The following is a 27,543-nucleotide window of genomic DNA, read 5'->3' as shown; positions in this document are numbered from 1 at the left end:
TTGAATCCTACCCCCTTTCTTCTGTGCTGCTGCTTTTTTTTTTTTCCTACCTCTTCTTATTTAAATGAACAAGCACACATGCAGACTTATGCAGACAATGAAAACTCAGTGGGCCTTTTTGAAAATATTTCAGCCAGCAAATGCAGTCTTGTAAGTTATGTATTAGAGTATGTCTCAGTAAAAGGATAATGCCGTATAGTGGTCAGCAGACTTTCTCTTGCTGTTACGGTCATGTTTTTCATATCATGCTTCAGATTTCCTCAGAGTCTTACAAGTGTTTCTTGGCTTTTCAGTGATGTTAATCACTTCGTATTCATTTAATGTCATGCTACATTTTGTTTCAGTTCTATAAGTTTTATCTAGAGAGGATATACAGTGAACTGAAAGCCTATGCAGTTATTTTTCTCATATCAGTGTTGTATTTTTTTTCCTTTGGTAATATCGTTTGATGCCTTATAGTTGTAACCTGCTGTTCTTTTTAATTGCTTATTGTTATTAATTATATAATGGTAATATTGTTGGCTACTTGAGCCATTTGGCTGTAAAAATGCATTTATCATTATTGCCATTGGAGCTGCACTAAATTACCCAAGATCTGCCTGGAGATAAATGCTTCTCTGCATTTCTTCAGTGAAATTTGAATGGGAGTTAAATCAAGATTTTTCTTTTGCCAGTTCCCCTCCAACTAGGTTCCGTGCCCTTGTCCTGCTTCCATTTATTTCCTCTTTTCCTCCATCGACTTTCCTTTTCAGTCGGCCCCTTCTTTTTTCTTTGTTATCATTGCTGCTGTGGTCTGTTCTCCTTCCACAGCCAATCCCTCTGTAACAAGTCTTTCCTTCCGTGCATCTTCCTATCTCTGCCTGTCAGTAATGCATCTCCTTCTTTCAGCCAACTCTTCCCTGTTTCTTCTCCTCTGTTGTTTGTTTTCCTCTTCTTCCCTTATTATTTCATGTTCATCTCTGTTTCATTCTGCTACCTGGAAGTTCTCTGGACAGGGAGGATATTCTTAGACACCACTTTTCAATAGCTGGAATAGTGGAAAATGGTGTCTTAACTTTTAGAATTAGGTCTAACCAGACCTCATTCCTATTAGGTGTGGTGTGGACTTGGAGAGCAGATATAAAATTGGCATTCAGAATTTAAAAAAATACTTCTGACTGAGTATAAAAAATAGAGGAAAAACAACTGTTTGGCCCTGGTTATTCTCTTATACATAAAGAGAAGAACTTTCAATATAGAAATCCCAACAGCTGTTTGTTCAGCTCAGGGTGAAGTCTTAATACCAGCAGAGAAAGTGGGGAGGAGAGTGGAGTAGGTTTGGAATGAAGTCTGGTCCTTTTTTTGATATGTCAGCCCAAAGCTGCTTGCTCCCTTTGTAGCAGGATCAAATAGAGAGACAGGGAAAGGTTAGCGCAAATTAAAACTGAGCTTTCTCATGCTTTCCTAAATAAAACAACAATCTAAGTCAAATTTGAGCAACATAAATAATACTTCATATTAAATGGAGCTCTATCATTTTGATACATTTCTGTGCAAGGAGATCTCCCCAAACAGGCAGAGCAGTTTGCTCGGGTGAAAAGAATCTAATTAAATGCCCAGTTATCAACATAGACCTGAGGGTCTTAACAGCCTGCACCATTTCTTCCTCCCTTATTTTCTGAGGGCTGAAGAGTGGGGGGAGAGCGATGAGAGGGAGGTTAAGAGAAAAGAAAGCAGTGGGGTTGGTACACTCCTAAAAGAGTTTAAGAGCTGGATCAATATCCCAGTGATTCCTGCTCATGTCAAGGCATCTTTTACCTGTGTAAGGAGAAGCCAAAAAAAGCTGTGACTCCTATCACAGAATTCAGATTTGAAAAAAATTATCAGTAGTATCTGATATATTTGAAAATATGAGGAAGCACTGTTATTTCTTCTTGCTGGCAACTCAAAATATCCAGTCATACAAAAAAAGCCCTGTTCTACTCTACACTGCTCTGCTCTGCTCTACTCTACTGTATCTTTCCTTTATCCATTTTCCTTTTTTTCCCCTCTTTTTAAAAGGAAGCAGACAATTCTTTGTAGCTTGGATAAACAGCATTTCAGCATTTAGAGACTTTATCTTCCAGACATCTAGTGGCTTCATGCCAAAAATAAGGAAGGCAACCCTGACTGTTTTTGTATATTCACAACAAAAGAAATAATACCTGATGAGAGTTGTGCACGAAACATGATTTCTACTGCTGGTCCACTGTGGTGTAGAATTAATATTGACTCTTTGACTGACTTCATGCAAAAAGACGTTTTCCCAGTAGCCCTAACTTTAGAACAGGTTGTGTTTAGTTTATGCTTCATGAAATAGCCGTTTAGTTTTATCAATTTGTGCTTTCTTTGTGCAACACTTAAAGGTAGATATATAGCTGTACTTTTACCAGTTCCAGAAGTCCCAGACAGGTGGGCATTAGTAGTAGATATTTGATGTCAAGCAACAGAGAACGCTACCTCTCCAGTCAGAAAGCATGAACAACAAGAAAAAAAAATTTTAGCCTACATGGTGAGAAAAAATACTTAAATTGAATGGACAATGCTAAAAAAAACAAAAGCTTCAAAAGCTTTTTACTTATATTTCACTTTTCTTAATTCTTCTCAATACAAATGTGACATTTTTATTAGTTTTTTCCCCCTACAGTTTGATTAAATTGTTAATAACTGCTTTGCTCAGGCAATCTATGAGCCATTCAGATTGTAATTTTACTTTGCTAGAGAAGGTTTGGTCCAAGAAAATTCTTCTCAAAAAGAAATCAGCTCTTGACTCAGCGAAGAGAAAAAAGAAAAACTCAATTATAATCTTAATTCTGGCGCTGTATTTGTAACGATGGGTAGATTAAGGAGGGCCAGATTCTTCATCCAGTTGAATTTAATAAGAGGGTTTTCATTCTCTGTATGGGGTAGAAAAACAGGCAGTTAGCAGCTCTGGGGTTTATGTTCTTTATCTGTAGTATGGAAATAATAATCCATACCTCAGTGTGCAGTGTAAGGATTGAGGGCTTGACCTTGCACAGTTTGGCAGAATTTAGTCTCATGAAAAGTCAAGACAAGAGGCTAGTAAGAGAAGAGGTCTGCTCCCAGAATTAGTTATGCCAGCATTTGAAGGATCAGTCTCCAAGTTTTTAATCAGTGCTCATTAAGTGCTTTTTGAAAAGGTAAATGTTGAGCTGGATCATCCTACTACAAATAACTCGTGTCACTGAGCTTATTCCTACTGGTTTACATTTCCTTTTATATCCCATGGTAAAATTGTTTCCAAAATAAGCTCTATGGCAGGGGGGTTTTTGTTGCAGTGATACAGTGTAACGTTGTAATATGTATAGCTACAGCACGGACTTTGTCTGAACACATTTTCATACCTTTTCCTGGTGCAGTTACAGACAAGGAGTAGCAAATTATGCATGTCCCATCAACTGGTGAATAGCCCTGTTACTGAATTCTTGAACTCTCTCCTGGTAGCCAGTTGCCCAGAAAATGCTGTTCTTTGATGGAGAGAGCATTGCTGCATTTAAATTGTTCTTACTTGAGCTGAAAACATGACGGTTATTAAGAAAAAGGTGCTGCCAGTTGCAGAAGGAGCCCTTTCATTTTAATCTGGCTTCACCGTAGCTAGACAATTCGTGGGCTTAATAGAACATACAAGACGCATGTGGTAAGAAGAGTTCACTTACAAGCAGCCAAAGTGAGTGCAACCAAGCAAAAAAGTGAACAGTTGGTGAAGTGAAATGCATCCCTTGCTTCAGACAGAAATACGGTGGAATGAAAGATGCACTAGACTGGCTTTCCCTTAAGCAGATCTAATTTCAAAATCTGGCCCTGGAGAGATGAACTTTTGCTTTAATTGAGGAGGTGGATCCCGGCTCTTTGTCACACCATCAATCAGCACCCTTTGCTGTAGCTTTAGCAACGCGTTAGAGGGGGCTGCAGTATTTATTCCTTACATGCAGAATAAGGCTTCCTACCTGCTGTTTCTGGGAGCCTGGGTGGTCTGGCTCCAGCAGCGCCGTGTGCATCCTCTTCCCAAAAATACTGGCACAGTTTCAGTAACGAGGATACTTAGAGAGAGAGTCCTAGCCTGGTCTCAGCTTCCACTTTGGGAGGCTGAAACTGTCAGTGACTCAAAGATTTAGGATTGTTCCTCACATCTCATCCACCTACTTCTTCAGGCAAAGGCACAGCCTTGCCCAAAAATCATTTGTAACTGAAAAAAAGCAAAAGGAGATACATTACTCAGGTTGCAACCTGATGTGTCGAGTTTCTCAGTTGCGCAGTCTGTAGCTAAAGTCATTGTTCCGGTTAGAAGTGGAATTACCCGTAAACATAGACCACTCTACACTCTACAGGCCTGCTTACCCTAGTAGTGCTCAAGGCACAGTAGTGAACTTTATGATAATAATGAAGAGAGGGTGAAGAAGCTACTTCCTTCCCCCTACCCTTCCAGTGCAAAGGCAAGCACACTGTGATCTGCTCTGAATCCTGCAGGAGAAACGTAGCTGTCCTTCTGCCTTTCTCTCCAATCCACAGTCCTGTCCCAATATGATGGAACTGTTATTTCAGACTTACTTTTTTTTTCCAATAACAGGTTCTTCTCACAACTGTAAATTTCAGCTGTATCATTTTTCTTTCTGCAAGTTCCAGCTGTAGTCTTTGCCATTAGTATGTCTGTGTCTTTCTCACTATATTCCTGTGCTTTTCATGTCAACTACCAAAATTAACATCATGGTGGATAGTGTTTTTCATGGGGCCCAGAGTAGGGAGGGGAAGGGAGGTGCAATGATAATGTTTAAGAAATCAAAAATGACAGAAGCTCTAATACAGTCAGGGAGAAATTATGAGCATGGTGCTAGCGACTTCAGGCACTATTTCATTTCAGCATCTAGTCTTTGAAGAGGCGTTGTGCGCTCCTTAGCAGGTGAGGAGACTTGTCACTCACTTGCTCGCCATACTGGGCCCTGAGAATGAATTTCTAGAAGGAATGAGATTGTTTCTAGTGACATGAGGACCCTGGTGGGTGTTCGTATAGATCTCAGTAGAATTGAAAAGATACAGATGCAGCACTGCGAACTAAGAAGCGTGGATGGCTGTATACCCTACAAATTCCAGTGCTGTACGGTGCGTTGTGTCCTTCCCAGGTTTTCAGTGTGAGATGTTGTAGCTGAGGGGTTAGCTGTCATCCATGGCACTCCTTCGTTATTCCTCAGATCTCTGACTTACACGTGTGTGCTGCAAAGTGAATTCGGGGAAGAGTAGAAGCAAAGTGAAGAAGGAGAAATTGATTTAGGGGCATGGTTTGCTTGTTAAAAAAAAAAAAAAAAACACAGGGACTGCAGGCCATTTGATTCCTGTGTTGTATGTGGAGGGCAAACTACTCTTAGCGGGCCTTTTAAGCATGGACCTAGCCTCATGATGATTTACCAGGAGGACATCATCATCTTTGGACCTTTGCCTATAGATTTATTCAGAGTAAAAGGCAGAAGGACCCTTCTGGACAATCTCGAGGGTGAATAAGAGAAAGAGTTACTTATAAACTGTTACAAATTGGTACTCAGTAGTGGCTGTAGTGTTGATCAGACAATATAAGAGGGCCCCCAGTGGTTACCGACTTAACAGCTGCATGTAAGTCAGCGAGTGAACATTTGCTTGTAGCTGCTCTAGATTTGTTTTTATTGAAGAGCAAGAAGCATAAACTTGGGACAAACAATCTAGAGGTTGCTTAAAGGGTTTCACTTGTTTAAAGCCTATATTGAAATGTCAGGGTCTTCCGTAAAATTAACAAGTTCTGTGTTGGAGCTGATAATGTAAATTGGGCCCAGCCATAAGCCATACTCCAAGTGGGGGTCTGGGGTGAGTTTCCTCTGCTCTCATTAGCACGACGTGGACAGTTGGTACTAAGGCAGAAGATCCTCAAATATGAGTATATGCCTGGCATGAAAACTGATTATGCTTGCTTTTGTAGCTGGTTATCAAATTAGCTGCGGAGCTAATGGGGCTGCACCCTAATTACAATCTACCTGCCCCCATTGAAACATTTGATATTTGTGTAAATATTAAAACATTTATATGAATATTACATGCATTTATTTAGAATTGATTCATGTTTACATTTTCCCACCTTCTGAGCAAAGATTACAAACAGAAAGTAATTTACTTATGCAGAAATTCTGCCTGCATCAAAGTAATTTATCTACCAGCAGTGGGTAAACCATCCTCATCCATGTCGCTAGGTCTTAACCATGTCCAAACTCATATCCTAACCATGTAAGGGTGACAGTAAGCAGCAGTTCTGTGCTGTACAGTAAGTACTTTGTTCTTGCCTTCCTAATGGAGTTGTTGGATCCATAATGTGAAGGACGTGCTGACTTGTTTTACGATGTACCACATAAGGGAATGCAGTGCGTAGTTTTCTGTTAGATCTGGAAAAGTGCAGGCTTTATATTAAAGGTTCATTTCTTTTTCATCGTTCAGCTAACTCATTTGCAGTGTAATGCAATTTCCTATTCCTCCTCCTGATAGGTGCTGCTTTTATACCTGTTTTGCAAGCCATATTTTTAGTCTAATCCATACAGCAGTTGTCTAGAATTCCATAGCATTGCTTATTTCTTACCTATAACTCTTAATAAAAAATAGGGCTGTGCCAACCTATTATGTTCTTAATAGAATATTCTAATGGTTATTAAATCAATTGACTCTGAATCTCACTTTAATAAATGAGTCAGACAGTATTTTCCAATTACTGTCAGCCGCCACCTTTCCAAAGAGCAGATTATTTTGATTGAATTTTTTAAAGCTGTTCAGCACTTTTTTTTCCCCCCTTTTTTTTCTCTCTGAGTAACAGCAAAGAGCAGTAGCTCCCTACTGCAGGGAAGAGCCTCCTGGACTGTATCTGACGCTCCATTCCATTTCAGATTTATTCCAAATGGAAACTGAAAATGTGACATGTCACCAGTCCTTTATTTATTAATGATATCATACTTCGCACTTTCATGGCACCTTATCAAATTGTTTGCTAAACTTTAAGAGCTAGACTGGGGCCAGTGTGCAAACAGAGCCTTTTGCATCCTTTTTCCACATCTGGCACCTATGCAAGAGCTGCCACCCTGGCTCTTTCATGCCAGTGGGAGATAAAATGCTGACCATGTGTTTAGATTCTCTTTGGAGAGCCAAGCAGAGACAAAGCTGTACCCCCTTATCCTTTTGCAGTGCTGTGTGGCCCAAGCAAGCAGGCAGTTGTGTACCTAGACACGTATCTTACATATTTTCAAAGGCAGACAGCAGCTCGTCTTGGACTCTTTTCCAGCGCCTCCGTCCCAGTTGTATTAAAAGTCTTAAGGGAGAGTAATTAGGTCGACCTATTAAAGTAAAAGTTAAAAATTAACACCTCAACTTTAGAGATGGGTAATCTGAGAAATGGAGGCCATGCTGTCATGCCCAAGGTGATACAGTAAGTCAGTGGCAGAGTTTGGAACAGACCCCAGCATTCCTGGCTCTTGAGCCAGTACTGTAACCTTAACTGTCTCCGTTACATTTAAATTATGCTGGTATCACATTCCTGAATTCAAGGACTGGAACCTTGCCCTTTGTTCCAAGGATGTAGTGCGGAGCAGGTGATGTGCAAAAAAGGGTGAAAACGAGTGTGAGGGGAGGAGGTTATAACTCCCTCAACAGCAGAATTTAGGGAAAAAAATTCCATTAGTTATACAAATGTAGTCATATTTCAAATAGGGTCTTTAGAACTGTGAGACTAGAAACATTTTATTTTTAAGAGAAAGCTTAGGTTCTGCACAAATTGATGTCTCTTGCCTGGGGAAGTTTCCTATCTGCCCCAGGCGAGTGGGTGAGGGGATTTTTCAAACCCTTCTTTATAAGCCTTTAGGAAAATCGGATTTGCAACATACAGTAATCAAAGTGGTTTTGATGTTTGTGACCAGGAGATCACCTCAGATCTGAGTGATATTGGAAACACAACAGGGTCACATTTAATGGGGTTCAATTCTTCCTGAACAACTGCAAATACAGTGAAGCTAGAATTAGGTTTACTTCGACATCAGGAGTACATGCCTTTCTTCCTACTTTTTTTTCATTAACTAAGGTAATGGAAAGAAAAAGGCTTGTCTGTTTGACTTCTTCTCTAGCTCCGTATAAAAATATTTCTTTTTAGGAAGCCTTTTTCGTTTTGAATGCCTTAAGAAATCCCCTTTCAATGTTCCCATGCTCTAGAATGATTAGCATGGTTCGTTTACAGTTTGCCAATGGTAACTCTGTGATTTGAGACTTGGCATCAATTATCGTCACCTTGACAGGTGAAAGATCCTGAGATGGAGCTCCCTTTGTCCTAATTGCTTTGAATGTGTGTATCAGCACAAATAGTCTGATGAAGAAACTTCACCCCACAGGCTTTCCAGTCCATAATTATCCTTTGTGGGGATTTGCACTTTCTTCAGCACTACTTTGTAATGACCATGCCAAGGATCTGGATATAGAACCCATGGATGTAGGTTGCTTGTTTGGAGAGTACGGTGTACAGGCTGCTTTACAGAATATGACCATCTCTCTTACATGTACTCACTGTTGCATTTCAGACTCTTTTTTCTCTTGTTGCCCTTCGTGGTGCTGAAGCAAGCCATGCTTGCCTGCTGTCCATAGTAACACAAGCAGAGGACACTGGAAGGGTATGTCAGCGATGGTGGAAAATGCAAAATCCTGAGCAGTTCTTGAGAATCCACTCAGACTATCCCTGCTAAGGAAATAGAGAGCAAGTATTTGGTAAATGTTTGCTAATTTATCTCCAGAGAGTTACAAAAGCTGTCACCTAGCTGAGGTATCCCCTTACATATCTGCCTCGGGAGTCTTTTGCACAGAGTACGTTTAATAAACAATGCTCAACTCCTGGTGTGGCTAGGTAGGTGAAACATGTACATCAGCAAGCTGTGATCATCCACCTCGATCTCCTAGTCTCTCTAGAGAGGCTGTGGTGGCAAAACAGCTGAGATTGACCTGAGCCCCTATCTAAGTTTGTGCTGAAGGCTGTCCTCAGTGGATCCAGCTATAAATTAGTACCTGGTCACACAGGCTGGGAGTCAAAAGCAGCAAATTTCTTTTGTGTGTTGTTGGTAACAGAAATCAGCACCTCAGTGGCAATAGCCTGTGGAGCACAGGATCAGCTGGACCACTGACCTTTTCTCAACCGACTCCCAAAGCAGACATGCCATTTCACACCCTTGTGATCGCTCTTCAGCGTGTGGAGTCAGACAGGATAATTGAACGTTGCTTCAATGAAGGATTATGTAGAGGACAAAAGGAATTCTGCAGTTTGCTGTATGATCACACAAACGAAGCTCCTGTGTGTTTGTCTATACCCGTGACACCATTCTGTTGCATTAAGATCGACAGGAAGACAGAAAAGTAAGAGAAACATGCATGTGGCCATTTTATAGAGCCAAAACAGGGTCTAAAACTTCTCTCAAAGTTGCCAACTGGAAAACACAATTTTACCGTAACAGGTAACAAAAATACCATATATGTGAACGTTTTGAGAACTGGCTATTTAATGTAGAGAGAGCTCCTGAGTTAAGGAGTATTGTCAAGGCATAAAATTTTCCAGTTAGATGTGCTTTTACCTGTTTACTCCACAGGAAAACCTCCTTGACCTTGTGTAATTCTTATGGTTTTGCTGATTTTCTTCTGCACCTTATCTTCTTGTTATTAGGAATGTTTAAACTTCTTAGAAAACTGTATGACTGTAATTTTCAGTAGTCCCACATACAGACTGGATACCACTATGTGGCTTAAGTTTGTGCTGTCTAAAAGCCTACAAATTCCTACCCTTTGCTAAAGAAGCCGTGACTTACATGAAGGCTAAATTTAGCTTTCAGTCTAATGAGAAGTGAAAGCTCAGGGCTACCATTGAAATTTTTTCAATTCTGATAAGTTATTAAGGATCATTTTGAGAGGACGTGTGACCCCATTCGGTTACACAAGCATCTTGTCGTGTTTTCTTCAATTTCGTTGGGAGAATTTTGGTGTAGAATACAAAATGTTGTATCTGCTACGTGTGCTTCCTCTCACGATCTACAGCAATTGCCAACTGTGAACGTTAGTCATTATGGTTACTAATCACTGCAGGCAGCACTCTGTTAAGCAGAAGGTCGACAGCTTGATATTTAGGTATTTGGGGTGGGCAGGGTGCTCTCCTAAATCACTCCTTTTCACCTGAGAAACGTTACAGCGAGGTACCAGCCGCCGAGCATTTTGTTCCTGTTTGATTTTTAATAATCAAATACAGTATTTACCTGTGAGATCAATGCTACTTGTGTAGCACACCAGTGACATACAGAAGGACCTTTTCTAAGCTGTGCTGTGGGAATTGAGGCCTCTGCAGCAGGGCTGGAAGCCACATCTTACCTAGCAACTGTTTCTAAGTAGGACAGCCGTTGACTGCCCTCATGGTGGAGTGGCTGAATCCTGCAGCACCCTGCAGAAGGGCCCCGAGCGCGAGGCAAGGGCCTGCTGAGGACAATGGCAGGAAACAGGGAGCCGGCAGCAGGGAATGGGAAGAGTTTTAAAGCCAGATGACATGGACGGGAACGCTGTGTCCGGAAACACTCAGGGCCTGTTTTGAGCTCTTAGGAGGAAAACTACAAAAAAAGGAAAAATCTAGGGCTGTCATAAAGGCAGTTGGGAAATCCTGCAGCTTGCAAAAGGTTTTGTGCTTGCCTGCGAGACTGGAAACTTGAGGGAGGGAGTTAGATGAGGGTATAAAATCCCCTCACCTGCCCCACTGGTTACGAGAAATGCCACTGTCAATTAGAGTAGCAAAAACGTGTGAGCTCACAGTTTTTACCTTTGATAGGTGGGATGATGTGTGATGAACATTAAATTCCTCATGCACTGCTTTGAAAATGTGCTCGTCTGTGATGGCGTGATTCTGCCAAGAGATGTGTTCCTCGTCCCACTCATCATTTCCTACTGAAGTCTAATACTCTGCTATCCTGTTCAGTGGTAATTGTATGTGGAAAATCTATGCTTTTAATGCCCAGTTAAGCTTTGTATGTTCTGAAACTGTGCAGATAAAAGAACACTTCAGCAGCCATAGATGCTGAGGGACATCCAGTTGCCTGAGCTTAGAAAAATGAAACATCTGATCAGTTCATAGATCGTGTTGGACTTGCTCTTTGGTAACAAGCCTGGTGAATTTCACTTTTCTCTTGATTTCTCCCTCAGATGAAGGACTGAACCATGAATGCAAACTCTGCAATCAGACTTTTGACTCTCCTGCCAAACTTCAGTGCCATCTGATAGAGCACAGCTTTGAAGGCATGGGGGGCACCTTCAAATGTCCAGTGTGCTTTACAGGTAGGAGGTGATCACTGCGTTTCCCTGTATCTTGCATGTGCATGTGCAGAACTCCCCACTTATAATTGTGTCGTGTGTTGGCTTTTGGTCAGTTTTAGGAGAGAGGATTAGATTTCTGCTCACTGTAATACTGATTAGAAATCATTTAGAAAGCTGATCTTCTTGGAAGGTCAGGCATTCATCTGTAAGAACTGCATTTCAAGCTCATCTGTTGGAAATTTGAGTTTTTTACAATTGTGGAAGTGATAGTCTGTTACCTTCCAGTGTATCACGTTCATCACCTTCATGTTCCAAGCTTGCCAAGGTTAAAACTGCCCACAAATTTGTGCTTTGAAGTTGTGGCTATTTCATCTAAGTGATATAACTCAGAGCAGAACTTGGCCTCGAGGGCAAGGGCTGCTAGGTACAGCCTGTGCTCCAACATTTTCCCCTGAACGACTAAGAAAGCCCACTCGCGTGTGTTTGTTGGCTTGTGGTGAGAAAAAACACCCTTATAATGTACTTTAGAAAGCAATCATGCTGTCTTGCCACAAGTCAAGTTCTGCTCTCCCCTAACACAAGTCCAAGTATGGAATAATGCTCCCCAAGTCAGTGGTGTTATTCAGTAGTAAAACCCAAGTGAGAAAATAACTTGACCCAGTAGGGCTAAGCACTGCAATGTTTGGGCCATAATGAGAAACAGAAGAATGCTGTTGCTGGAAATGAAAACACATTAAAAGGATGCCTACAGAGTTGTTGTGTGTGTTTTTAAGGACTTCTTAATAGAATGTTTCGTAAAATGATAACCTAAAACATAAGCGTTAATATGTAGCTTACATGCACAGTTTTGCTTTACAAGATCCAAATCAAAGATAATCACAAACATGACAAAACACACTTTGGGTATTCCTGCATCAATAGCATACTAATTCTGGAAGCCATTCAAGGTTTCTGTTCTACATTAATGGGAGTGAAGGATTTTCATTGATAGGCAAATAGACCCTTTAATACTTTCTTTTTACTCCTCTTTGTTGGCAGCGCCCCTCCCAATAAAATCTAAATGCACTCTACAAAGCAATATTAAAGTTAAATTTTTTGTCTCTCAGATACGGTGGTTGGTGATGATTATTACCTCATTGTGTTCAGGTTTCACACCCTTCTGTGAATTGTAAAATTAAAAAAATACATAGTTCATCTTAACTGCACAGCTTCTTATAGTAATGTCTGAGCGTGGAGAGTACTGCTGTAAACAGTTTGCCTGTTAGGGGTCTGTGTTCAGTAATTCTTTCAGTTAGGCAGTTCTTTGTCGTTTAGTTTTATTACTGATTCTACTTTTTTTTCCCCTTGTCTTTGTGTACACATCTGTTACGAAGGGATTTCTTTTAGTCTAATATCAAGGGTCTTAGAATCAAGGGTCTTAGAGTTCCAGGTCTGGGTCATTTGTAAATGCAAAATATAAATGCATGCATCTCTAAAGTACCCACTGACGATTCTCCATGTGAGCGAGATTCCTGATAAAAGTTGTCTTTTAATGTTTGAGGCAGTAGCCTTGTAAAATATGTTAAGGAGTATCGAGATAAGTCGATTCCAATCTGTGTGAAACATTTTTTCCTTTTTGCTCATGGGGTAAATAGACACTGAGCATTAATCAGAAACAATGGTGTTTTATTAGCAATATGCCATTAAATTATTTCAGTGTGTCTTGCTAGAATATTAACAAGAAGTAAAAATCACCAATATAAGTTTTATATGGAAAATGGAATCTGAGCAGTTTTTTTCAAGCTAATGAGAAATGTGATTAAAATGTATGACTCAGAAGAACAATATTCTGATATTTTTGTTGCCTTGCAATTAGAATAATTTTGATGATTAGGAATGGAGTCAAAGTCAAATGCCAGTATCTTTAATAAGTCCTTTCCCTGCCTATACAGATTAATATTGTAGATGCAAACTTTTTTAGGTCACAGTGCACCAGGCATCCATCAGAAGTCAGTGCTGCCAACCCAAACACTGCCTCTGGCATATACAATTTAATTATTAATAGTATGTCTCCTAGGTAAACTGTTACACAGTCTTAGGGCCTTGTTTTGTAGTCATTAAAATTGAACATGTTTATATTATTGAAACCCTTGCATTCAGTGTGTCGGCAGAGTTGATCTTAAAGTATCCAAAGAGAATTTACCTGCAGTTCTGTTTCACATTTATAGACATTGCCCCAGTGTAGCTGTGGGATATAATTTTTAGCATTGACACATTTAAATACAGAGCTGTTTGTTAGCTTTAACTTTAGGCAAAGAGAGTAAACAGAGCTTTGGCATCTATGTTTTTCAAACCTGTTGGTTGCTAGGAAATAAGTTTTGTATGTGTTCAATCAAAGTGCAGTACACATGAAGAAATAATTTTGAAGAGAAAATGGCATTTTTAAATCTTTAAATTTAAATTTCATTGGTTGTTCTATTAGCTCTCCTTTTGTTTCTTTTTTGTTTCTTTTTTTTTTAAACCAGACATCTATTTCAATTCATTTAAAATGAAAAAGGATCCCACTCTGCAGTTAAATAGTGCTGGTTATATTATAGCAACAGTGTAATGTGAAATCAGAGTGTGCCGGCTTAATTTTACCTCTTGGAGTTGCTGAGTGTTAATGGGAAATTGTTTATAAAAAACTCTTCACTTGTGATATGAAATAATGAAAAGCTCATTGTTTGTCTAATGTTTCAGTGTTTGTCCAAGCAAACAAGTTGCAGCAGCATATTTTCTCAGCCCATGGACAAGAGGACAAGATCTATGACTGCACACAGTGTCCACAGAAGTTCTTCTTCCAAACAGAGCTGCAGGTACCACACTTGTTACGTGGAGAATATAATAGCACTGTGTATTTAATAGCTGAGTTCAAAGCTTTGCTTGCCGTGATCTGCTCTGATGCTTGCTCCTCATCATAGTAGGGATGGGGGAAAGACAAGAGAAATTGCAGGTAATTCCGTCCATTGCACTTCAAAAAGCTGTTGGCAGAAAACAACCTGGTAGAGACCTGAATTTTGGGAGCCGCCTTTGGATTCTTGCTTAGAAGGTTGGTGTAGCTCAAGATATTCTTGAGGAGAGAGAAATGGGCATCTTACTTTTCTGTTTGATATCCAAAAAACATTTACCCAGGGAGTAAAACGGGGAATAGTGCATTCTTCTGTCTCTGGGTGTCCGAAGCTAAGCATTGATGTATCAGTGTAGGATGGAGAAAAAAAACAGACAAAATGTGTCTTAGTTTACCTGGTGGCCAAACCTATTTTCCATAAAAACCAACTTAAAAAAAAACTAGGACCATATGAAAGGTACACTATCTCCTTCTGTGCTCTCCGTTGGATTTGTAGTGTTACTGTTCATTATTGAGAAACAAAAGGACCCAGTGAAGGAAATAAACATTGAACAATATCTGAAAACAAGCTTGATTAAAGGAATTATTTGTTTTATGTTAACTTTCTGCACTGCTTGTGTAGCAATGAGAAGTGGTGGTGTATATTCCTGAAGTGGTTGTGATATTCTGAGACATCAGAAGAATTGTTTCTAAATTATTTTGGTTTGTGTTTAAATATTATGATGCCTTGACAGAGGAAATCAGAAGAAATATTTGACTCCAAATTTTCCAAGTCTCTGTTTGCTAACAGATGATCCATAGGGATAGAACAAGGGAAAATGTTTGTACAGTAATCCTTTTCCCCCCATCTGATTTGTGATTTTTATATTGAATGAAGAGTATTTTTACTCAAGAGTTTTCAGCATAGTTTTTATAGCATGGGCCCCCATCTCTAAGGACTTTGGTTGAGTGTCCAAAATTAATTTTGTTTTGGACTACAGCTGGATTTAGTCTCATAAACAGAGGCAAAAGGCTAGTGAGGTATGCACACACATATGCTTGTTTAGTATTTCACTTACTGAAAGTTTTACATACTGAAAACTTGATGTTAATTTTTTGCATTACCATATGAAATATTTCTTTTGTGAAAAAAAAAATCAGAGTTCACACCATACATCAATTCATTGTGTGAGAGATTGATATTCATATGTACTGCACTGTAATGTTCTCTTTCCTGTCATTCTCTTCCTGAAAGAAAACAATAAGAAATAAAGCTTTCATGATAGCCTTCTTTACCTTCTGTCTAGGTGGACCTTTAGGTCATCTGGAGGACCATACCTGTGGTACTCCAAGGTGTCTGAGCTGTATCTCTCTACTATTTTTAATAGACCCAAGCCTGTTTCAGTTACTGTCCATATCATATAACGTATGCAAGCTCTGATCCAAAGTGGAAGAGGAGGACAAAGAAAAGAGGACTTGGAGGTTGAGGGAAAGAAACGGTCATACGTAGTGATGGACAGGAAGAGTTTTGAACTCAGGAAATGGACTGAGTTGTGTGGATAGTTATTGGACTGGTGGGAGAAATAAAGGAGAAACTGGGAGGAATGAGGAAAGGTCAGAACCTAATTTTGTTGTATTTGTTTCTTCCACTACATACTTTTTATGCAATCATTTTGTTTGCTTTTCTCAGTTAAAATTGTTGTTGTTGTTGTAGCAAAGTGTTTCCAATAAGGTACAATTCCATTTTTTTTCAGGAAAATTAATTTTGTGTAACAAATTTTCACAAATTCTAATGTTCATCACTGATAAATCAAGATGCAGAAGTAGGGAGAGATGGAGAGATCAGCAGTGCCCGGAAAGAGAGAGCAGCGATTGTTAGGAAAGACAGAACACAAGGAAAAAAAACTTCAGGAGGAGAGAAGATGGAGGTAGGCAAAAGAAAACTGTAAAAGGAAAGAAATAGAAACAAGAGTATAGAAATGAGTTTTAACAGCAGAATCTTGATTAGGTTTTAAAGAAAGCAGAACAAGTAACTATATGTTGAAGATACAAAATATACAGAGCTCCACATATAGTTGTGGCATGTATGGTCAAAGTGTAAGGTATCTGTCTCTCCTAAAATGTGCTCTCATTTCAAAACAGATAGAGTCCCAAACAGCTGCCTTCTGCATTGCTATTATGATTAAATCATACGTTTTTTCCACTCAAAATTCATTCCTGCCCAAGACTCAGGGCAAGATTTTGCTGTCTCCATCTAAGCCTAGTTCATTAAAACTTCAACACAACTGAGGCACCTGGTTTTCTAGTGAAGGGCACAAAAGGATGTCCCTGCAGAGAGACAAATTATGTTCTACATTGGCTAGGTGACAATCAGTGTGTTGGTTGCTCTGTGCTGCAGAAGGCTCTTAATAGACCACATCTCCATACCCTTAGGGACAGCCTCTCTCTGGCTTATTTACACTGGCAAAAAACAAGAGGTGTTCATTTTCTTATTCACTTAATTCATTATGTTTATTATTTTAATTAATTTTGGTAGCCCCATCCCAGGTGAGAATGCATCATGTTTTAAAAAATGCAGTTCCATCATGTCATTTGCATTTGTTGGGTTCACTGGCTTTCTGCTCTTACCTCCATTTACCTACCCAGGCTGGTGAAAGGGCAGCAGAGCACTTTAGGCAAAGCAATAGTTACTGACCTTTGGAGTCTGCTTTTGCTGACAATATACTGATCTTGAGCCCACTCCCATTTAAAACCTATTCTAGGAGGCATCACTTTGTTCAGGCTAACTACCAGCTGAAGTGGTGGAAACTTTCAGGCAGCTAGCCTTCTGGTTATGTTTCTCTATCCTTCTGCATTATTGCCATTTGTGTTGGGGCTTGCAGTGTAACAGTGTATTTATTCCCTCTATCAGGAACAATTCCTTGCTTTTAATTTAAACACGCATCTGAAGTGCCTCTCCCATGCGCAAGAGATGCTAATCATATCAGATTAGAAGCCATGGACGATGCTCAGGATGTAGGGCAGAGTAAGAACATGAATAGGATAGAGCAGAACAGAGGAGAATAGCATAGAAGGCCTATCCATGCATATAATACAGCAGATAATTAAAGGAAGTGAATTCATGGATACAGAATATAAATGCATTATAATGATGTTTAACTTGGTATTTGGCCCAGTACAGTTCTTTGCTTTTCATTTTCTGACTGTGGTCCCGGGAAGAACATAAGATTCCCCGCATAATGCATTCATCTTACCTTGGGGAAGGTACTATCCCCTCATTTACAGATGTTCTCACAAAAAACACAACTAGGACTCTCTCTAGAGTTTTCCATAACTTCACTCCAGACTCCTTTTAGAAACTCAAAACACAGTCTCCTTAGCACCAAGTTCTAGTGAGAACAGAGAATAAGTTACCAGCCTTGAAAATCAAACCTGCCGTGCATTATTCAGTTTTTACTCTGAAATAATGAAATTTTACATGAATTTGCTGGTTGTTTTAGCACCTTCTAAAGCTCTGTGCAAACTCTTTTAAACAAGAGGCTTTATAAGAAAGATATTATTTAATTGAATGTATTATACTAACGCTTAGACTGATTGAGCTCGGTGCTCCAGACCACTGCCTAATCTACCATTCAGGTCTCTCTCTGATTGCAAATCTAATTGATAAAATTTGTGCAGCTCTCAGAGAAGAAACACAAACCTTAATTTTAATCGTCTCTGTAGCCCTTCCTCCTCCCAGCTCTGCCATGTCCTTTAAATGCCTTTGTGTTCCATAGTGATTTATCCAGCTTTAAATTTTTAGCTTTACATTTTTTCTGCCTCCGTAGAAAGGAAGTAAGTGGAAAACTTCTTTAACAGAGTTATGTTTGAGGATGTTCTGAGTTGTGAGCTCACATACTTAAATGTTCTACAGTGATCCAAAGCCTATGTGGTGTATTACACTTCTGAAACAGTTGAAAAATATGCCCCTAAGAACGTTTATTCATTTAAAACAGAACTCTTTTTTACTAAAAGTCTCACATGCTTAATATAATAAGGACTTTTAAGAAATAAGCTTATAACAAACTTTAAAATTAGTAAAATACCCAGTCTAGGTATCAGATAAGAAATCTTCAAGGTAGGCATACTTAATAGGCTGCCTATTTGTCTCCCAGAGTTGAAAATTTAAGTCCAGCATTTGGAACATGACCATATAGCTCTCTATTCAAGGTGAATATAACTAGAACAGTCTTCTCCCTCCAGCATCCACAATACTGAGCTTTTAATTAATAAGGAAGTAGAGAAACCTATCACTAATTTGACTTAATGTTGAATTTTCAATAAATTATGATAAAATCATTTGTGCCTGTTAAAACTTCCCTTTCTTGTTCTCATGCTATTTCCAGTGCCTGTTCTTTTTTTTTTTTGCTTTAGTCTTCAGACTTAAGCTTAGATGTCCTCATGGATGTTTGTGCTTCCCTTGTCCCTGATGAAAAGAAGTAGCCATTCCTTTCCTATCCTCAGTTCTAGTTTTGTTTCCATAGCCAACACGACCTGTCTTGTTGTTTGACGGGAAAGATGAAGCACTCCTGTGGGATGTGATCCATTTCATCACCCGGAGAGATTGGATTCATTTTAGACTTTTTAAATAATTACTGGATCAGAGGGGTACCGATATCCAGTAGAAATGCTGGACAGTTGTACAGGGTCAGTATTTTATCAGTGACTACAGTAAATTTTGCACATGACAATAGCCAAGATTATGTGGCCTCCCCAGACCTTTATGCCCAGTCGCAAACATTTTATCTCTTTTCAGTGAATTAGAGCATGTGCTTAACATTTTGTAGCTATTAGGTTAATTATTTGCTCATGGGGTAGTTAAGTGTCCCCACTTTACAGACACGGAAAACTAAGGCAAGAAGCAATTGTCTCCCGGGTAGTTTCCCATCCTGTTTGAAAAGGACCTGGCTTTGGTTATACACGCCCTTGCTGCTTCCCGTCTGGACTCCACCAGCGCGGAATACCTGGGCATGAAGCCATCAGCCTGTAGGACATTCCAGCTAATACAGAGAGCGGCAGCAGGGTTCCCCAGCAGCAGTGGCGACCCTGCGCAAATTCAACCTGCTCTCTCGCTGTTTACACTGCCTGGCCAGACATTCGGCCAGTTGCACTCTAAGACTCAGTCCTTAATATTCTCAGTGGCCTAGGTCCAGCACTTCTTAAGATCACCTAAAAAGTTTGCTGAGTTTGGAAACAACACTGACAGCCCTGCTTTGTGAGCATAGCAAGAACTTTTTATCAGGGCGCTGAAGCCTGTTTGCACAGAAGCTAGATCTTTCTCACAGGCTGGCTCGAGAGTGTGGCACAAATTTCCACAGCAGTTTTTACTGTAAACACCCTTAGCTCATGCTTTTGAGGGTAAGGTGCATCTACAGGTGCCAAAGGATCCCTTCTCTAACATAACCACGTACCAGCATGTAGATTTCTAAACCGTCCCCAAAACCACAGCCCACAACAACAGAGCTCTTCCAAACAAAATACACAGTTCTCTCCCCAGGGAAAGGATGAAAGAAAGAACGAGGCCCTCGTAGCAGATGTTATTCATGTCACTTAAAACAGCACGAGGACTTTCTCAGTTCCTGGTGCATGCAGGTGACAGTGTAACTTAAATGAAGCAGAGCGGGCCATAGGCAGCATAGAAGAGTGTCCTGCGGTTTTACGTAATCTATGTGTGTCCCTCTTTTGATGTCCAGTTTGAAGCAGTTACACGTTCTAAAGTTAATGCTGTTCGAACTCATCTTCCACTTTTTAATACTTTTCTTTAAGGGTTAAATTTTCCAAAGAGCTCAGCATTGTAAAATGCTCCCAAAGATCTCTGAATTTTAAAACAGCCTTGGCTTAAGCCAGAGCAGAACTACGCCACCTCTAGGCTGCTTCAAGAACTAAGAGACTGGACTGAGACCGTTACTAGAGACAACAGCAGAGCTAGGGTTCAAACCTGTATTCTGGTGTCACCTAGAGAAAACTGCTAACTGATCTGGGCCAGGGCCGTCTCCCTGTGGCAAAGACGTTTTGGGAGCCAGCTGGGAAAGAGCTGACTGTTGTGGGAATAGCATCAGCCATAACAGCAGTGGTACAGCTACCTCCAGATAGGAATCGTTCCACCGATGCCCCCAAAAGAGTTGAGTCTGTGTATCATTTAGGTCCCTAAGGTGAACCTTGTAAGACAGCAAGGGAGACCACGAATAATTTATACTCTTTGCACAAAAACAGGGACAAAACTTTCAAACCCGCAGGTGAGGTTACATTTTCGAGGATTTCTTCACAAAGAAAAGGCCTCAACACATTTTTTTGAAGTGAAATTGGAGATTAGCTTTGACATTTCTAGGTCCCCAAACTCTTAGGGTGAGGAGAGGAACATAGATGCTGACTTTCTAGGCCCCAAAGGCCAGGACCAGCAGGGAATAACTTTGTCAGCTCATCTTAAAAAGAAGCCTACCTGAAATCCAATTAACAATCAAAGCTTAAGGCCAACATTTTCAAACTCAATGGCCTATTTCTGAGAAGGTGCTGAGCACCTGCAGCTGCAGTTAAGGTCACTGCAAGATGTGGTGCTGAGTACATCAGGAAATCAGGTCATAAATGCCTGAAGTTAGGAACCTTGATAAAAGTATGGGTGCTGAGCAGCCACAACCCCCTTAAAGGTTTCAGAAAAATGTTTCTAATGCCTAAATACAGGCACCACGTTCAGTAATGTTGGCCTTAGTCGGCGTTCAACAGTCAGGTTCCTTTTGTCAGAGCAGATGCCTAGGATCAGGAGAGCTGGATTCATTTGCCAGGTCTGGCACTAACTTGCTTCTCAACCACACATCCTCATCTAGCGAGTGAGGATGATGATGAAGATATGTGTGCCAGAGATATTTGGAATGTAATTAATGCTTATGTTTTGAAGGAACTGGATAAAGAGTACTGCATGTATTGCAAGTATTACTTTGAGTCCTTTTTCCCCCGAACCCTTATTGTGCTTTCTGTTTCAAATAAGTCCTTTGATGTGTGTATGCTAGTGTGCGCCAGTATGTGCACGTGTGCATGTATGTACACATGTGTGTATCAACTGCATTTTATTTCCCTAAAGTAAAGGGAAGGCTCAAAAAGGATGTGCCTGGGAATTTTCAAAGCCTAAGCAGATAAAGTACTTTTCCATGCCTTCCATGACTCAAAAATTCAAGCTTCTGTCCCTAAGACTTCAGACTTCTTTCCAGAGAAGGGAGAATTATTTTCTTTGCAAATTTTCTCAAAAAGGCTATCAAGAGGTAAGGTGGAGGCACTCACACATTAGCTCTGTAAGGACATACCTTCAAAGTGTTTCTCCTGCAAGCCTTTTGCCTCAAAGTCAAACAAGTTTAAATATCAAAAAAAATACTTTACATTCCCTTCCAGTGCCCCTTCTCCCCTAGAGGTTCAGGGGTGTTACAGCCATATTAGGTTTTCAGATGGTAATTCTTTTTTAAATAAGAAATTTCCAGGTCTGGAGCCTGTGGGTTCACCTACCTTTGATTGGCCTATTCAAATGTAAACACTCCCTATGGGTAGTTCATTAGTTCATGAATATTTATAACACGTTGCAAAGCCCACCAAGCCCCAAGCGCTAGAGTTTTATAGTGACCATTTTGATTTCACTAAGTAGTGCTTGTCAAAGATGGGCTGAGTATTACCAGTTTTTACTTGTCTCCACATACTCCATTATACTTGTAAATCTACATTCAGCAGTCAACCTATGAAACTTCCTGCATTCTTTTCCCATAAATAAGTAGGAAAAAACGTATTCACAACATCATCTGTACACTTGCTGAAAGAAATAATAGGGGAGCGTTCCTTAAATTTCTGGAACAAATGAATCGTAATTGTGGGTTTGTTTTTTATGTGCTTGAATGATATTACTGGTGATAAAATTGCAGAATTAATTGATTAAGTCAGTGCAGCAGATAAGCAATTAATATTGCCTTTGAATGAATCATTTTAATCTTGAAAATCTTGAAAAGAATTTCAAACTTATAGAGCAATAAAACTGCAAAAAGCTAAGTGTAACGTCCAAAATTAGTACTGAGCTATATCCACAAAATACCCATACAAAAACAAACAAAAATATATATACATGCTCTTTCAAGGTGGATATAGTCATGCCCAAATGAATACATGCATGAATATATGTTCTTATTTTGTATACTCCTTCCTGTTTATACTCTTGTATGCCTGGCTTTTTTTTTTTTTTTTTATAAAATATAGGAATCTATTTTGGAAAAGGCCCTAAATCAGTAGCAAAAAAAAATTAACCCATATTTTGCATTTGTTCTCCTTATTGCCTTGTATGGTCCACGTTAAATAGTTTCTGAAGAATCAGATTATATAGTACAGCATCAGATAATATAGTGCAGTTCACAATATGTATAAGGTATATATATAATAAAGTGTGTGTATACATATGTATATATGTATACATATATGCATATACATATATATAAATAACAAGCAAATATGAAGTGAAGTCTTTTCTCTCCAGTCTGTAAGCAGCATGAAATTATGGCAATGGGGGGATAAGCTGCATTGTTCCTGTCTTCATCTTTTTAAGTGTTGACTCTGAAACATAGCAGTGACGTTTCATGCCAACATTAACATCACGATTTCTGATCATTTTAGCAAATGGAACAGGGAAGTGTGTATGATTGCAGTCCAAAAAAGCAAATCAGAAGTTGCTGCAGAGAAGAAAAAATACAGAAAAGCAGAAGAGAGGAAAAATGAAAGACAAAGGGTTGGAAGAGTAGACAGAAGATTATGAGGCAAAGAAAGAAACAAGATAGAAATGATAGTGCTCAGGAAGGCAAATATTTTTCTGCTAAGTGATACTGATAATGATGATAAGGCACTTGTAAAAATAAATCATGATAATAATAATGAGAACTTCAGTTATTGCATAGAGGCCAGTTCCTAACCTCAGTCCTCGTAGAAACCTGTGTGAACATTAGGGAGTCCTGTTGTAGATTGAGGGCAGGGAAGGCAGTAAATGTATTCCCTGACCCACAAATAATCATTAGAAATGGATTTCTGCCCTTTTCAGAAAATGAGTTTTTATCTTCTGTGCCCTGAATGTTTCAGCATACACCCTGCCATTAGTGAGATTAGTTGGCTAATACACCTGGAGTAAGCAGAAGAAATAAGCACTTTGCATTTGAGTAATTTCTCTGTTAGATCTGTTCAGTTCTCTTAATTGTTCATCCATTAATTTCTTGTTAAGGTAGTTGATATCGGTGACTGATTTTCTGTGCTAAACGGGAAGCACCGTTTCTTCACTCTAAGACGCATCCCTTCCTACCACTGCCCTGCTGTTAACTACCAATGGCTGCCATTATATTATCTTTCATCTGGCCCAGAGCTGACGACAGATGGCCATCTCCGGGACTGCCATCAGTGTGACTTTATGAAGCATCCAACTATGGAGTACTGAGGAGCTTCGTGGCCAGTTCTGCAAACCACCCTCCCCCCCCCGCAACCCTGGCTGCTGGCCCCCCTCCCTCCAGCCCCAGCAGTAAGCTCTTCAGTCCTGGCTCCACTCACCACTGGTCCTGCCGTTTCCCCCTGAGTGAGGGCACAGAGCTGTCCCTGAAACTTTGCTCCTCAAGATCTGCCCCCTCTTTCCTCCACAGCACAGGCAGAGGGTTGCCGTGGTCCCTGTGTCCTGCTGCATTCTCACCCCTCCATGAGTTCGGAACACCAAATCCGCAGGCAGAGGGCGTCCATAGTGGCAAGCCTGCAAGATTACATATACTGAGTGTGAAGGAAGGAAGATTATTGATTACAGACCTAAAATGGAGAAGAGGCTAAAATTCACAAGCATCCTGATGCCACTGGCACATTTGATCATTCGGAAAAGTGGTTTCAACTGGGGTGGCTGCTGTGCGTTTTGGAGAAAGATGAATTGTTAGCTCTTGACAGAGTTTTCTAAAGCAAGGTACCTCCAGAGCTGAACTCATATTTTAAGAGAAATTCACATTTGTATCCTTTATTGTGATATTTGCAGCGAGTCTACAGCTAGTAACAGTCTCTGCCCTCAAGCTATAAAGGAGTAAGGCTCCATTGTTGGTGAGAGAGCAGCCTTCTGCGTGAAAGGCTGAGATGTGGTAGGCAAGATGAATAGTGCTTAAAAGCAGTGCTCGCGGTGCTGTCATTTAGAAGAGGAACACCAAGGATTTAAGCAAAAGTGAAAGACGTGGTAAATGAATCCTTTAAAAATGGTCAAATTTTCAGCTGCCTAAAATAACAAGTTTCCTCCATTGATAAGTTCATTGAGTAGGAGGCAAGTTTGGGAGGGGATGAATTCCCCTAGGGAGGAGGTGCAGACAGTTTGTAAAAACAAGGTGTGGTCAGTGATTCACAAAGAGCCACATCCAGGAAACTCCAGTAAACAGCAATCTTGGCTCAAAAGTGGTGGTTTTCCCTTTTTTTTTTTTTTTTTTTGAGACCATCAACATCGTTTGATTGCTCCAGTCCAAACATTAGTCAAAAAGTCTTGGATGCAAATGGCTACACAACTGGAGCTGTTCATTACAAAACCCCAACTGGGAAGAACAGTTTTTAGGCTTAGTTCTTCTACCTGTTAGCGAGTTCAGGTTCACCATGCTTTGATCCATCTGAGGCTGACATATGATTTAGGGTGGAAAAGAGTGGATTTTTGCAGACTCTTATGATTTTCTTTTTAGGTTGAGTTTCCTTTGTGTTCAAAGTTGCAATTGAGCATCCTCCACCCTGTTAACAAGGGAAGAGGGAAAGAGATGATTCAGACTTCGTGAACCAAAACTGCTGAGTTACACACATTTCTACATGCAGCTTTAGTTGTTTATCTGTATTGTTATAATCTCATTTTGCAGCAGAATCACTACACACAGGCACTAAACACGGGTGTGTGTAAATCTGCCTGCTTGGGGATGCTCTTTGTGAGTGGATACTCTGCTTCGCCCCTTACTTTGTGTGTATAGATGTGTGCTATGTAATATAAAGAAACAGTGATGCTGTTAAATATTAGTGGTGCATTTTGCTTTGCTTTGAGTTTGTAAAGGTGAAAGGTGATTGTGCAGGAAAATGGAACAGTATATTTGCTGTGAGACAGGCACTAAGAACTCACTCCCATGCTCAGTTATAATTCATGACTGTACTGGTGGGAAGCCCTTATCCCTCTGTGGAGTTAATGCATCTCTACTGTAGCCTGCTGAGAGCACCCTGTGTCCCCTCCCACCATCTGTGCATTCACTTGCGTGCTTTCTCTCTCTCTTTGCTGTGAGATCTCTTGGTGTTAAAACTGTCAGACTACTACTGCCTGGTAAAGGTGGCTTTATGATGTGTATTAATGTGGAATTGTCATTTAAATGGTGAGGAGCTAGGAAAGGGATATATTACCATTTGTTTTAAGCTCCTATTAGAAAATGCTGCCCAGCAAATAGACAGAAAGGTGGATTCGTTGGATCAAACAGCAAACAGCTCTGAACAGTGTACAGAAATTGCACAATGTAGGGTAAGCGCTATTAATGGTGTACCCATCTTTGTTCCCAATCGAGGCATGTTTTGCTGTTTCTTGATACAGTGGATCTCTCTTTTTCCATGTCGTGATATGAACCCATGGCATGGCAAATTGAATAATATTTACTTAACCATCAACTGGCTTATGCTGATAACTCTTTTATTTTTCACAAGTTGATCTCTTCTTTTATCTGAAAAAGCTGTCTGGCAGGCTGCAAGCTAATTGATTCTGTGCTACCTGAAACCTGGAATTCATGTGACTAAACACTATGAGTTAATGCAATCTTACTCAAATAGATAGCATACAAAGTTTTTTTATTATTATTATCGCTATAAGGCGCTATCAGAAAAGAATTGGCGAGACTATCTAGCTAAGAAGGAAATGAACTCAGTTCACAGAGGTTTGAGATGATGCTTTATCAACCTGGCCCCTTACTGCAAAGATTGATATTAGACACAGAATATGGTTAAAAGACTCCATACTTGACTGTCACAGCAATATTAATTTGCAGTGTTTCACTGAATGTAATCTTATGTAGTCTGTTGTTTGTACTCCTTTAAAACTTATAAATCAAATCCAGACCTGAAATACCAGCATATGAACTTAACAGATGTGCTGCCATAAGGGACCTACTAGGTTATAAACTGCAGAAATGGTCTTTTTATATTTCAGATTCCTAGCTTATTCCAGGGAGGTTTTAGAGCCACAAAAGTAAGGTGGAAGGTCATGCATTAGGACAGTAGCACCCACCCAGCGCTTGACGTTTGGTGTAATTGTCAGGAAATCCACATCTAATAGTTTTGTTATGCAGTCATAGCATCCTGCTGAAGTTCCAAAATAAAAGTAGGGCAAGAATGACTTCAGTAGCTCTGTGTCCAGGTTTTCTTAGGTGAAAGATCACTTTGAGATGACACAGCTGAGTAGTCAGGCTGAAATCCTAGTTGGTATTTTATTAATTTTGCACCAAGATAAATCCTGAAATTCTGACAAACTCCATGACAGGTGAAATTCCTTCTTGCAGAATGTGCTCAGCAAGAGGCTGCTCATTTCGTTCTGTTCGGAGGCAGGCAACAGGAGGGCAGCTTTATAATCAGCCCTCAAAGGACCCCCAGCAGCCCCAGAGCCTTGGACTGATTGAATAACTCCTGGGCCTCTTCCCCTAGGCCTCCATCAGCAGGGGTCCGGTGGAAAGCAATCTCCCGCAGACTGGCACTGAAGTGAGCTTTAAACTACTATTTTCTGCTCTCCAGAGGAGCCTGGAGTACTAAAAGATAGATGGACTGCAGATATTTTATGAGAAACTGTCAGAAGAAGAGCAGAGTAAATGTTTTTTTTCCCTCCTTCTTTGAATCACACGCTACCTCACTGTAGAATTTTTCTGCAGAATCTTTTACATTTAAAGTTCAAAATTAATTGATTGCTAACCTTAATTTTTTCTCCTCCCTCTCCTTTCTCTCTTTTTTTTCCTTCCCTCCTCTTCTTTTTTTTTTTTCCCTTAAATATTCACTCGGAGGCCCTTTGCTTAACCACAGTTGCAGAAAATCAGTACCATTTGCACTGAAATATTTATAATGACAGAATGAAAAATTGGATTCATTTTCTGGCCTGTAGCCGAACAGTCTGCAACTTTGTGCAGCATTGTTTAGCATCTCTCATTCCTTCCTTTCACTGGGGTCGTTTTCTGACACACACGCACGCGCTGCCCGTGCTTCAGAGCAATGCTTAGCAAAACGCAGAGCCATTTTTAATCTCAGCCTTGAGAAAACAACTTGTTTCTAACCTTGCCACCATTTGT

General features: G+C 40.0%; 1 protein-coding gene across 13 annotated transcripts in view; it reads left to right on the top strand.

Moving 5' to 3' along the window:
- Positions 1–27,543, top strand: part of ZNF521 (zinc finger protein 521) — a 232,803-nt gene that overhangs the window by 190,519 nt on the left and 14,741 nt on the right. For all 13 annotated transcript variants that reach the window (XM_068932404.1, XM_068932407.1, XM_068932399.1 and 10 more), the window contains 2 exons: positions 11,245–11,376; positions 14,074–14,189. In XM_068932404.1, the coding sequence (XP_068788505.1) occupies positions 11,245–11,376; positions 14,074–14,189 (248 nt within the window). The remainder of the gene's footprint in view (positions 1–11,244; positions 11,377–14,073; positions 14,190–27,543) is intronic.

Source organism: Struthio camelus, chromosome 2, assembly GCF_040807025.1.
Source record: "Struthio camelus isolate bStrCam1 chromosome 2, bStrCam1.hap1, whole genome shotgun sequence".
In the NCBI taxonomy this organism is placed as follows: domain Eukaryota; kingdom Metazoa; phylum Chordata; class Aves; order Struthioniformes; family Struthionidae; genus Struthio; species Struthio camelus.
This window is presented reverse-complemented; position numbering and strand designations above follow the sequence as displayed.